Genomic DNA, 14671 nt, shown 5'->3' with positions numbered 1-14671 from the left:
CGAAGCCAGGTGGCACGCCACCTGTCAACCTGTTGTTTGCAAGGCTAAGGGACCTTAGGCTCTCTAGAGAGGCAAAGCTTGCTGGGATGGGCCCTTCAAAGCCTCCGCTGGAGAGATCAAGGCTCATCAAATGCCTTAATGAGCCCCATACAATAAAGGGTAGAGGCCCATTAAAGTTGTTATGACTGAGGTCCAACCTTTGCAAGCTTGAAAGCCCAGCAAAAGAACTTGGAATATTCCCTTCTAACTGGTTAAAACTCATATCCATAAGGTTCAACCTTTCCAAAAAGCCCATTTCCAAAGGTATCTCTCCTACAAGCATATTCCTGCTAATGGCAAGCTTCTCCACCTTTGCAAGGCTCCCAAGGCTTGGGGGAATATTCCCAATCAGGCAATTCTTGCTCAAGTCCAGCACAACCAGATGCCTTAGGCCTTTGCCCAAAGAGGAAGGGACGACCCCTCCAAGCTTGTTGTCGCTCAAATCCAGCTGCATCAAGTGCTTCAACTGCCCCAACTCCCATGGTATACTGCACTCTAGGTTAGCCCCAGTTATGAGCAGCCTCTCCAAATTTTGCAGACCTCCCAATGTGGCGGGTATGCCCCCACCTAGAGCTCCATTATCCCTGAAAGTAAGGCTCTTCAAAGTAGCCTTCAAGCTGGCTAACTCTGAAGGAATGCTAGTGTTGTCCTGGGTGAAGCATCGGTAGAAGGAGAGGCTCTTGAGGTGGGTCAGCTGCACTATGGAAGTGTGTATGCTCGCATTGCGCCCACACGATGGTGTGTTTTCATACACCGGTCCGAAGCTCAACGAGGTGATATGCCAAAGACCACCCACTTCATCACAACTTGTGCCTTGAGGGCCTCCTCCTCCACATGGCTCTGGATACAAAGTTCTCCAATCTATCTCATAATTAATAGCCTGTAATACACTGTAGAAGGCGTCCTCCTCGCTTTTAGCCATCAGGGCGGTGCTGCTTGTATCAACATAGTCACCTCCAGCTTGTGCTCTGGCACAAGAAATTAATGCAATAAGAAACAAGGTCTGTGGAATGAAAAGGAGCTTCAATGGTGGCTTGCAGAGCTTTGTATCCAAATATACTGCGTTTCCTTTGGATAGCACTGTGGAGTCTTGCATAGAGGATGAAGAATTACTCTTGGGAATCTTCATAGTGCAGCTAGCACATTGAGAAAGAGAGGAGCATGAACCATAAAGAAGACACAAGACCTTATTGAGGCACTTCCATTTAAGAACATCAGAGAATGCAGGCATGAAGGGACCTTGCAAATACACCATCTGGCTCTTCAACATCAGGTTACAGATGTAAAGTCTGCGGTGGCAGTGACTGCGGCTGTTGCCATGGTGGTTCCACAGCAAGCTCAGATTTAGGTTAATCAGAAAAAGGCATATGGTGAAGCTGAAGGGAAGATGCATGCAATAAAGTGAGACTTGCAATAAGGAAATTGAGCAAACGACAAGCAATATGGAAGCCAAAACTCCTTGATAACAGCAAAGTACAAGGCAGCGACGACTCGCAGCAGTGCAATGCAACAGATGCATGGGTGGAATATGGTGCAAAAATCAAACAGAAAGTTATACTCACATTGCAGAGTTGCATACACAAAAGCAGAAGCTCATGCATTGGGATGCCCTAGTCTGCTAGCCTATACAAGACTCTCTCTGAGGACTCAGGAGGCTTCTATATTGTGGATTCCATAGCCTAGTGTAATTTTGAGATGGGTAGCTTTGAAAACGCAACGGCCTTGCAAGCAGCGTCTTAATGATCGGCAGAGAGGAACTTGAGTGGAGAGAGAATGGCAATCTTGTGAGTGTACGACCGTGGGTATGAGAGAGAGAGAGAGAGAGAGAGAGAGAGAGAGGTGTACCGTGTGAGAGAGAGAGGGAGTTTTTGTGTGTAGGTGGCGGGATAGTGAGCTTGCGGCATTGCGCCGTGCGATTGGGGGGTATGCAGGGAGGGAGAGAGAGAGAGAGAGAGAGAGAGAGAGAGAGAAGAGTGTGAAATTTGAATTATCGTATGGTGGGCTTTTAGGGGAATTATTTGCTGCTTCCAGTAAGCTTTTCGAGATGACTGAGAATACGTAAATAGGCGGATCTGAAGCCAGTTTATGCAATGCAGCGAATGTCGAGCTCTCGTGTCCGGAACGGCGGATGGGGGATTGTATTGGAAATTGGCACGCATGAGGACAGGAAGGCTCGTAAAAGCCCCCCATCGCCATCCCTCCTCCATCTGGACTCTGGAGACTGGCTTGCGAATGCCATGGGCAGCCACAAAAAAGCAAGGACGGTTGAATGTTGAAAACCCATCTCTTTTCGTTAGAAGCCTGACTGATAGCTCTCCATTTGATGCTCGCTCTCTCTTTGATGCCTTTCCTACAAGCAAATTCCCAAATTAGTAAATTACCGCCCACTTAGAACTTGTAGCTGCTAAAATTGGAAGCTTGGACATGCGCTAATTAGGGCACTTTCTTTCTCTTTGGAAATCTATGAAAAACGTGTGCATCATATTTTTCAAAATTTTATTCTTACTGGTTTTGTTAGCCGCCTTCGACAGTCTCTCTCTCTCTCTCTCTCTCTCTCTCTCTCAAAGCAAGGCTTTGCTGAATCTCCTCTTAGCATGAGATCTGATATGGAGGGAGAAAGACATATTTCAAGGCTATCTCAGTGTATGGCTGCCCTCTATAGGTCATGGAGCATCTCCTCTCCACGGCCTACACCTCGAATGTGATGCTCGGCATATGGGATGTGCAGATGCCTTTAGAAGAAAAACGCAAGGAGGATCTCCCTGCTGCCCATCACTCGCACACTCGTGTTGCTCCATAGCCAATGCCTGGTCAGTTGGTGGGCTGTCCAAAAATGCTAGGAAGGGTTGCTTCCCAAAAACGTTAGGGATTGCCCTCCTCGAGGGCTGCTCACCTCCCACTCTAGGGTTGCCCACTAGGGGAGCCCCAACTGTTTAACTATGGTGAAACATAAGTAGAAAATCACATAGATGGCGGAACATCCGCATAGACAAAGACAAGGCAAGAACTCCTTCTCCTTCATTGATTATTTGGAACAAGATTACAACAGGTTTATCTAGGAAACTAAATATCATAAATTCCGAGATCACGTGAGACTCCCAAGACAGCCACACGGATATTCAGGTCAAAACTTGACTTTTGACCTTATAAGCAAGGACTAAAATAAGTAATGGTTGGATATGCCTTTTACACAGACACTGTCCGGTGGCATAAAGTTTTCACAAAATTTGGTCCGTCTACCACAATCCCTTTATCTGAAATCAAAGAACTGTGTTTAGCGGACTACGCCCCTACGAATTCGGATTATAAGTGCAGAGTTTGATCAAAGCATTTGTACCCATGACTGGAGTACTCTCCCATGTCCTCACCACCAACGACTCAGTCTTTTTTTCCACAAATACCATTGGACTGCCCACTTCCATGCTTTCTTGTACTGCCTTAGTGGTTAAAACCACTCTTTGATCCACCAACATTGCCTGCTTGCCTCCATACTAGCAACCTGCTCCTTCAAGATTCTGTTCTAAATACGCAATTCCTTTGCTTCCACCATCAACTCCTTTTCCTCTACTTTGAGAAACAACTTTTGCAGATCTTTAATCGGCTTCTATATCCAATCATCAAGCGTCTTTTTCCCATCACTCCATAATTCTTTCGACTTTTCTTGCAACCGGTGCTTCTGTTCTTCTACCTCATAGTCAGGACTAACCCTTGCATCTCTACGATGTTCTCCAATAAATCCTTTTCCAAAGCGCTTAAAGCCTGTACCCAATCCTACATAAGTGTATTTTCCTCTTCCACCTTTCCGAATTCTGTCTGCAACAAGCATCTTTTTTCCATCACTCCATAATTCTTCCGACTTTTCTTGCAACCGGTGCTTCTGTTCTTCTACCTCATCTGTAGTCAGGACTAACCCTTACATCTCTGTGCTGTTCTCCAATAATTCCTTTTCTAAAGCACTTAAAGCCTGTACCCAATCCTGCATAAGTGTATTTTTTCCTCTTCCACCTTTCCAAGTTCCATCTGCAACTTAGTCATCCGCGCCATCACATCTATCCCAACAACATCCGTCCATGCATTGAACTCATCCAAGGTGACTTGGAATTCTAATAACTGCTCAACCTTGGACACCTTCATCTGCTCAATTCTGTTATGTCTTTTGCAGCCTCCAGCTCATCCTTTTGCTTCAAAATGAAATTCTAAATAGATCAAACATAGCTCATTTCATCCTCCACATCTGTTATGACCCAGATTGGGGTAGACAATCCACCCTTGGAGACATCTAGTGGTCGGGGTTGAAGATTCCTCCACATGATATGCATGCAAATGAAAACATAGATAAGACTCAACCCAAGAAACCAAAACCAAAGCCTATACCAGTGAATAAGGTGGGTGACGATTGTGAAGGAGAAGAAGGAAATACCATCTTACCACTTGAGTACAAAGGAGTGAAAATGATAGCTATACTTGACAGTGGGGCTGGGGTAGCCATCGCAACCAAGGAAAATATGGGAGAAAAGGGGAAGACTAGCTCTCAGCAGAAAAACACGTATGAAATTGCAACTAGAAAAATAATTTGTGGAGAGACCCTTGGGTATGCTCGATAGATAATCGTATCTTCTTGTGGAATTAAGTATGAACATACTTTTGCCATAGTAGATTTTGGAAAAAACAACAAATTTCAGGCTATTTTGAGGCGACCATTCATGCGTCAAGTCAAAATGGTTCAAGATTGAGGCTATGCCCACCTCTACTCGGGGCATAAATGCGTAACAACAAGTGTCAGTACAAAGGACCATAGTTACAGAGATATAAATTGAATCCCAGTGCAAGACTTCGATGTAACTGTGGAATACGGAATGCAATTACCTGCTTGGTTGATGAAACAAGCGTAGGTTTGGTTGTGCGGGGCATCTGAATGTGGAAGCTTAAAAAATAAGATTGTATCCTAGAGCTATCAATAGAGGATAAGAGTTACATACGAGAGCCATTCCCAAAGGAGTTATTCGAACCCTTTGGATGGAAGAAAATATTGGCGAATCTAGATGTTTGCATGAATGAGCTAACACCCACAACATTTTGCGATGAAGACAGGGACGACATAGTGCCCTTCTAGATGATGAACTCTATCACAGAGAGCTAGAAGTGAAAATGAAGACGATAGAAACTCTTGAAATGGTTGATTGCAAGATGGGATTTCTGTTCGGGATGTTAGTGATGATGACGATGAGGAGTTTCATGACTCACGGAATGATGAACTGAGAAATGATGCTGAGGATGAGCTTTGAGTAGCTCAAAAAATGAGAGCAAACCTAAACAAAATGAGGCAGTCTTCTATGACTTTCTCAGCCAAAAATTGAGAAGACAAAAGAGATACGAGACGAAACAAGTAGAAAAACAACGAAACAGATTTGAGAAACCAATCTTGCGATTGATGAGCAAAACACAATATCTCATGCTCATGGGAGCAGATGATTGTGTTTGAGACAAATCACACAAAAACCATTGAAGTTAGCATCTCTATGGACAAACCCAAAGAAGCAAAGCAAAAACAAACCTAAGGACATATCAGAATCATCAATAAAAATATCCAAAACTGAACGAAAATGTGAATATCAAAAATTGAAACAGACTTTGCAAGAAGTATGGAAATGGAGATGGGAAATAACGAGGAGTCCAACACTAAGAAATTTGACGCACCGTCTCACTTTAAAAAGTATACTATCCAAGACAAAAGAATTCTTATTCAGCAATGTTTCACCCAAGGACATATCTGCGAGATCGAACACACAAATGGGTGTCACCAACAATGGTAGTGAAAAAAAAAAGGAAAATTGTGTGTGTGAATCTCAAGCATATAAACGCTGCTATGATAAGAGACAACTATCCCTTACCCATCACGGATCATGTGATTGATAGAGTTGCGGGCAAGTAAGCTTATATCTTTCTTGATGGCTTTTTGAGCTATAATCAGCTCACGATAAAGTCAGAGGATCAACACAAAACTACCTTTGCAATAGAATGGGGCATATTTGTTTATAGGGTGATGCCATTTGGCTTGACCAATGCACATGCCAAATTTCAAAGGCCAATGAGTCACTCATTCAAAGAACATCTAAGACAATTCTGAAAAAATTATATGGATAACATGCGTGTGCATTCTCTAATGAGAAACGAACATGTTTAGCACTTGAAGAAGATCTTTGAACAGTGCAAAACTTATCGCATCTATTTCAATCTTGCAAAATGTGTCTTTATGGGGTAAGAGAAGGGAAGATTTTAGGGCACATTGTGTCTAAAAATGGCATTTCCACTGATCTTGAGAATATACAAGTTATTGGGTCTCTTCCAAGACCTACCAAAATCAGACAGGTACAAGCCTTTATGGGTCATTGCGGCTATTACCAAAGGTTTATGTATATGTATGTAGTCATTACAAAACCTCTCTATGCTCTCATCACAAAGTTTGAGTGGACTGAAGAATGCAAAAAAGTGTTTCAATAATTGAAGCGAAGATTGATTTCTGCTCTAATTTTGAAAGCTCTGATTGGAACAAGATCTTCCATGTCCATGTAGATGTGTCGGCATATGCAATTGGATGCATCTTAGCACAACCTAGAGAGAAAATATGGACTTTTCAATATGTTACTCCAGTAGACAACTCAATAGTGCGGAGAAAAATTACATGACTCTGACATGGAAATGGAGACCCCAAACAATCAATCAGACAATAATCTTCGTAGTCTTCAAAACAAGTCTACACATGGGTACCCAAAGCAAGGACCAACCAAATCAACAACCTGCACATAGTACTCACTAGACCAAAAATCAAGGAATGGGCGTGCCATTTCCAAAAACTTTTGTTTGGACAACCCAATTGAAAAAAAGGAGCCTTCCCAATGACAACCACTAAATATTTCATTGAGTACCTACATCTTGCACAACATGATGTTACCCATTGCATCTCTTCCATAAGCATAATAGGGCCACATACCATGGCCTTGCATAGACACGTTGTTCGCGCCCATGCACATTGCACAAACTTTCATCCAAGAAGACTCAGACTGGGAAGGGGGAAGTAACAGTAGCAAGAGCAGCATATTGTAAGATCTCAAGCTGCAAGAGGATGAAAGACCATGTGTATAGTGTATAAAGTTTGTTTTATCGCTTAAACTTTTGATTTTTTATTTCCTTTTATTAAAATTTGGACATAATAATAAGCCATATTGACAAATTTTGACAGACAGAATGCGTAGAGTGAGAGTATGTACATATGAGTGTATGTAATGAATAAATTTGGCCAAGTAATAATAATTTCAAGTAATTTTCTTTATTGAAAAAACAAACTGAGCCAAAAAAGTCGGGTTTAAGTTGTGAAAGAAAACGTTGAATCTACAAAGCAAAAGCTTCGAGCATGTCAAGTTTGAAAGGATTTGGCACGCATCAAAATTTGGGCCAACTTGTGATGGACCAGAATAGCAAAATTGAGAGCAATTAACGATTGGACATCCAAGTGATGAGCCAGCCGTCTGAGCCGCAGGTGGTATACCATGGGAAAAGTGAGCAAATAAGGTAAGTATACACTTGGCATTAGGGGTAATCCGAGCACACATAGGCAAAATGGGCAAATGAGGCCTCATTTGCAGTCTCTCTCTCTCTCTCTCTCTCTCTCTCTCTCTCTCACACACACACACACACACACACACACACACACACACACACACACACACACACACACACACACACACACACACACACACACACACACACACACACACACACAGAGCTTGTGAATGAGCCTTCCATTGAAGTTTTGCTTGCTATAGCCACACCGGACACCCACACCTCATTACCTTTCAAAGGTATGCTCATCTTCAGTGCAATAACAATTGCGAATAGCCAAATGAACCAAAAACTAACACAGAAAACTGTATCAATCAAATTGAATTGGGGATTTCCACAAACTATCGAGGGTCATTTGGGGTGGTATTTGAAATCCAAATCAAAATATTTTTTCAAAAGAATTGTTGGAATTAGGGTTGCAGAGAAACACACACAACTTGGAGAAGATGAAGGAAGCTCAAGGCACACAATAGAGAGTGTATAACTTAGTGTGCAATGGAAAGATAGATAGCCCTAGAGTGATGGGCGTATATACAATGCACGGGGGAAAAAAACCTCCTAAAGAGGGAAAAAATGCCCCGACGGTCCTAGTGTGTTCACACACATCACTACCACATGTATATGGTAACAAATCCCCCTTGGAGTGATGCGGTGAACAAGAGCTGGCACATGAGTAAAGGGAAGTGCCATGCCCTGAGGACATGATCAGTCCACAAAGGGGAGTAATCCCAAAGCTTTGCGGAAAGCTTCAAACTTCTCATGAGACAATGCCTTTGTGAAAAGATCTGCAAGGTTGTCTTGTGTTGGCACATAAGCCAAGCTAATCTCTCCTGTTGAGAGCCTCTCCCTGACATAAGGTAATGCACCTCAATGTGCTTTGTGCGAGCATGAAAAACTGGGTTCCTCGCAACCGCCAATGCGCTCTGACTGTCAGTGTAGATAGTGTTGGCAGTGTCCTGTCCAACACCCAAATCAGCCATAAGGCGTCTGAGCCATACACACTCAACCGTAGCTGTGAAGACTGCCTTGTACTCAGTCTCACAACTCGAAGTGGCCACAGTAGGTTGCTTCTCGCTCAACCATGATATACATGAACTACCAAGCATGAAAAAAAAACCACTTGTGGACACTCGCGTGTCAAAACAACCAGCCCAATCTGAGTCCGAAAAAGCATGTAAGTCTGGCGGCAATGATCCCCCCTTGGGATAAAACAAGCCAAGATGTAAAGTGCCACTAAGGTAGCGTAAAATCCTCTTGATAGACTGCCAATGCTTAGACCCTGGGCTATGCATAAATCTGCTGACCTGTGAGACTGCAAACTGAATATCCGGCCTCGTGTTGCATACATAAATGAGGCAACCAACAACAGTTTGGTAAAGAGTGACATCAGCAGGATCACCAGAATCATGGAGACTCAACTTCAAACTTGTTTCCATGGGAGTGGCAATAGGTTTGCAATCCTCAAGTCCAAACTTACATAGCAATGTCTCTCTGTAACTTTTCTGGCACAAGGCAATACCACCATCACACTGCTTAAACTGTATACCCCAGTAATGATGCAACAGTCCCAAATCTTTCATCTTGAAAGTAGCATTCAAATCAGCCTTAAATTCAGCAATATGTCTCTCATTTGGTCCAATGATCAGCAAATCATCGGCATAAAGAACCACAATGAGAAATACATCATCCTCACGCTTTACATACAATGTGCTTTCTATTGGACTGTTACGAAAGCCTCGTTTAACCAAATGAGTGTCAGCTTTCTCATACCAAGCACGAGGAGATTGCTTCAACCCATACAAAGCCTTCTTACATCTGCACACTTTGTCCTCTTGTCCTTTTATGACAAAACCGCGAGGCTGCGTTACATAAACTTCCTCAAATATGTCACCATTCAAGAAAGCAGTAACAATGTCTGATTGATGTACATCCCAACCAAAATGAGCTGCCAATGCACATAGAAAACACACAGTAGTCATACGACAAGTGGGAGCAAAAGTCTCTTCATAATCTATGCCTTTTTGCTGTGCATAACCCTTTGCAACAAGTCGAGCCTTATGGCGATCGATCTCACCATCCAGCTTGCGTTTCAACTTGTAAACCCACTTCGTACCAATGGTCTTTTTGCCAGGAGGCAAATCACATAAAGTCCACGTGTCATTTTCTATAAGTGCATCATATTCTGATTGCATGGCAGCCATCCAATTTTTTGAATTCTGTGCTTCATCAAAAGACAGAGGCTCCTCAACATCATGTAAACTAGACATAGCCAAAGCATAACAATCTGATGCATAAGATGCATGGCGAGAGCCTGAACGAGTACGACTAGACAAAGGTGCATCCAATTTACTGTCACGCAAAGTGTGCACCAGCCATTTTGGCATACCTCTAGCCTGCTCATTTTCAGCCCTTTCCTCATCAAGTACATCTGTATCAGTAATAGGCTAATCTAAAACATTTTCAGAAACCCCCCAAGGTTGTACATTTGCCTCATTGGAACTTACATTCGTATTTCCACCACTGAAAAGAGGCAACAAAGTGTCATAAATGTCTTGTGAGCTTACATTACTGTCTCTAGTACATGACAGCAAGGGCTGAACAGAATCTTCCACAAACACTACATCCCGAGAAACCAGAATACGTTTTGTTTGCGGATGATACAACCTGTAACCTTTGCTTTCAGCACTATAACCAACAAAAATACATTTGACAACCTTATCATCCAGTTTTCTACGCTGCACTTGTGGCACCAAAACATATACCAAACAACCAAAAACACGCATGTGCTCAATAGAAGGTTTTCTATCATGCCATGCTTCATATGGAGTATAGACTGCAAAGCTTTCGTAGGACACCTGTTAAGTACATAAGTGGCACACATAATGGCCTCAAGCCAAAAAGAATGCGGCAAAGCTTGACTTTTGACCATACATCGTGCCATTTCCGTCAGTGACCTGTTTTTCTTCTCAGCAACACCATTTTGCTGAGGTGGATAAGGCACTGTACATTGGTGTTTTATCCCACGACTAGCCAGAAATGCATTAAATTCATGAGACATATACTCCCCCCCTCGATCGGAACGGAGGGTGCCCATACTACATTTCGAGACATTTTCAGCCATAGCCAGAAATTGTTTGAAGCATATAATAACTTCGGACTTCGCTTTAAGCGAAAATACCCATGCATGCCTGGAGTAATCATCAATGAAAGTCACGAAGTACAGGTAATTGCCCAAGGACGGAGTTTGCATGGGTCCACAAACATCACTATGCACAAGCTGCAACCTGCATGTGGCCCGAACTGAACCATCCTTTGGAAATTTAGAACGCTGCATCTTACCCAAAATACAGCCTTCACAAACATGTTTGACAGGTGCTTCAAGAGGCAGCAAAGAAGCAACCATATCAGATTTCTGCAAACGCAGCAAACTGGCAAAATTCAGATGACCAAAACGTGCATGCCAAAGTTTTGCATCTGAAATAGCCCTTGAATCTGCAACAGCATTTGCAAAATTTTGTCCACACTTGTCATACAAAGTGAGCTTATACAGACCATGGCACAAAAGGCCAGATGCAACAATTTCATCACCAAAATTGAGATCATGAACTGTACATCTGTCATCCACAAATTTGACTACAAGTCCAAGTCTAGCAAGTGCGGATACAGACCAGAGATTCTTCTTGATCCTAGGTACATAAAGTGCATCAACAAGTGTGAAGGAACTTCCATTAGCAGCAGTGAGCACAATCTTTCCAACTCCTTGAACTGGATAAGAGGCGTTGTTGGCACAAGTGACTGAATTCCCATGAGGGACTGACTCGAGAGAGGTAAACAATTCACGATGTGAGGTAATGTGCTTTGTAGCACCACTGTCAAAATACCACACATGTGAATCTGCAGCAAATGACAAGCATGCATCATGGACAACAGGATTGTAAGTGCACTCTGCGCTAAAAGCCCATTCTGCATCAACATCAGCATTATAGTCTCCTTTCACATAAGACTCAACAATGGCTACATTTGTAGTGGAACCAGCATTTGCAGTGGAACCACCCTCTTTCTTCTTAGCCTCTTTGGCCTTCAACTTAGGACACGACTTGATCAAGTGATCATTGGATTTACAATAATGGCAACGCATCTTCTTTTTGCCCTTATCACCAGAATTGCTAGACGAAGTGCTGCCAATAGAAGCATTAGGAACAGAATTTTTGCCACTCGCAGCAGAACCATAAGAAGTGGCTGCATTACTGTTACCACCCTTTCTTTGAGAAGCAATAAAAGCCTATTCAACTGCATGCTGCCTAGTCCTGTTTTTTCTAGAAAGTGACTCTTGCAACAGCAACGTGCATAATGCATCAAACTTGACAACTTCAGGATTTCCTTGGGTCATAAGTCTCCAAGTACTAGCAAAAGTCTGGTAGGAATCTAGTAAGGCATCAAGAACAGTTTGCACAAGGGAACTGTCTGAAATGACTTCACCTGCAGAAATAAGCTGCTCATTGATATCCTTGACACTAGCAAGGAAAGTGTCCATATCATCTTCCTCATGCATAATCTTCGACTCCAGCTCTTTACGCAGCAAAGCAATTTTAGCCTCATTGCGGCTTGCATAAAGACCTGCTAGAATATCCCAAGCATGTTTTGCAGATTTTGCTGAACGGATGTGAGGAACAATGGTGCGCTTCATAGACAACACAATCAATGCATGAGCCTGCGCATCCTTAACATCCCAATGAGCTTGTTCTGCCGTAGGCAAAACAACTCTAACAGCTGCAATCCTTGCAACAAGACCTGCAATATCCTCAACATCGCCTACATCCTCAGAACCAGGACGTACATCAATGCCCTGCACAATGTTCCAGACACTCTTTGACACAAGAACATGTTGCATCATATAAGCCCACATAGGGTAGTTGTCCCCATCCAACCTTTCCTCATCAGCAAACATCTTGAACACATCCGTGTTGTTGTTGTCAGCCATGGTAAATGCTGCACCTGATGTGAAAACTGCCCGAAAATAGGAGAAACAGAGCGGGAACAACCTGTGCTATATAGCACAAACCGTAGAAGACTATAAGGCACCTGTTATGCAGAAAACGGCACTGACAGAAATTGTGCACAAAATAACAAAATAGCCTGTGCAGTACTGCCTGTAGTGGAAACAGAGGCCGAAATGAGCCCAAATCAAAATTCTGAGAAGACCGAGCTCTCCGAGTCTTCCCAAAAAAATTTTCGACCTACGAACGCTCGCCAAAGCTCACTGAAATCGGAGAAAGTGAGCAGGCGTGTGCTGGAGCAGCTGGCGACTAAGCCCGGGAGGACGTGACCTGCTCTGATACCAATTGTTGGAATTAGGGTTGCAGAGAAACACACACAGCTTGGAGAAGACGAAGGAAGCTCAAGGCACACAGTAGAGAGTGTATCACTTAGTGTGCAATGGAAAGATAGATAGCCCTAGAGTGATGGGCGTATATACAATGCCCGGGGGAAAAAACCTCCTAAAGAGGGAAAAAATGCCCCGGCGGTCCTAGTGTGTTCACACACATCACTACCACATGTATATGGTAACAAGAATGTTTCCCGTAGGGAGAAATTTTTTGATATGTGATCAAATTTGCCAAAAGGGGTGGAACATGGATCGAGATCCATGTCTCCCCACATCAAAATTCAGAAATAAGTCGTGCCAAATGAAGCCTTTGAAAGCGCCTATTCATTGGTGTAGTCACAAATAACAAATGTTGTTGAACATGGATTGTGATTCATGTCCCCCAACATGTCAAAACAAGGAATAAAACATGCAAACAACTTCACATAACCTTGGGGAATGTGCCATGAAAATTTTGGGCAAAATGGAGCATGGGTCAACCAAAATTCAAAGAAAATCAGAAAGTAAGTCCCCAAATGGTCATTTTGATCCATGACAAGGAAAAGTGATATAAACTCAAAAAAAAGTGCACAACTAGGTTAGGGAACTTGTCCCAAGCCTTTCCAAAAAGTTTTGCAAAAAAGAGTCACCAAACATGGATCACGATCCATCTACCCTTGGGGGGAAATCTGTTGGGTATGCAAGCCCGGTAATCGTGTCTAACTCATAGGAATTACCTCTATAGCATGCAGATAGCCTGAGTCTATAGTGGAGATTGCATGAATAAAAGCAATGGTCCATATCACTTCAAAAAAGGATATATGTAAAATAAGACTTAATAGAAGATGTAGCGTTATTTGCTATTGCTGTGAATCGAGATTCTCTCTCTCTCTCTCTCTCTCTCTCTCTCTCTCTCGTTCAATTTCTTTCTGCTGCACGCTGCACCTCTAGCCATGAATCCCCTCCGGCTCATCCTCCCTAGCTACATCCCCTACAGATGGTATCAGAGCCTAGGTAGGCCACCTAAGCAAGGTGCTCTCGGCCTTGTGCTCGAAAACCGGCACAGGATCAGCCGCCTGCAGAGATAAAGAAGACGCTTGTCGAATTGCATTAAAGCGAGCAAACTTAGCATCAGTAGATTCGTCCTGGCTTGCTGATGCGATCCCGACTCTTGAGCGACTCCCAACTCGCCCTCTACAGCCTGTTGCGACCGCATCTCTCATCGGCGTTGTTTGCTGCAGTAGAGAATTCGCCATTTCTGGTTTTTTATTTCCTGCTTATTAAACTATCCACCTTATTTAAAGTCTTTGGATTCAAGTGAGAGCCCATTCACACTGTCACACCGGCATCACCCGCCATAGCTAGGCTTCATCAACACATAGTCTTGCCGGGCTTCTCAAGTCAGGGTGTGACTCGACCAAGGTTTTGATGACATCTCAAGACTGTAGCTTCTCTTTAAAAGATTTCGTTTTAAGAGAACGGTGTTCTGGTGACCATTGAAAAGGAGCTTTTGTTTTGGCAATATTAGCATCATCTCACAGAGTTGGACGTATTTTGGAAGTGAAAGCATCTTGTGGCACTGTCATCGGCTCGACGACGATAATTATGCCTGATAAAAATAATGCCGGAAAAGAGCAACAAGGCTCA

General features: G+C 43.1%; 1 protein-coding gene across 1 annotated transcript; it reads right to left on the bottom strand.

Annotated features, from left to right (window-relative positions):
• Window positions 1–1686: 1686 nt before the first annotated feature.
• On the bottom strand, window positions 1687–2367 carry LOC147429136 (uncharacterized). The gene has a single exon (XM_086495784.1). It carries the CDS (start codon window positions 2233–2235, stop codon window positions 1687–1689), a length of 549 nt encoding a protein of 182 aa, XP_086351910.1. The 5' UTR covers window positions 2236–2367.
• Window positions 2368–14671: the final 12304 nt, after the last annotated feature.

This window comes from Adiantum capillus-veneris, chromosome 22 (assembly GCF_014529385.1).
Source record: "Adiantum capillus-veneris isolate H3 chromosome 22, ASM1452938v2, whole genome shotgun sequence".
NCBI lineage: Eukaryota > Viridiplantae > Streptophyta > Polypodiopsida > Polypodiales > Pteridaceae > Adiantum > Adiantum capillus-veneris.
This window is presented reverse-complemented; position numbering and strand designations above follow the sequence as displayed.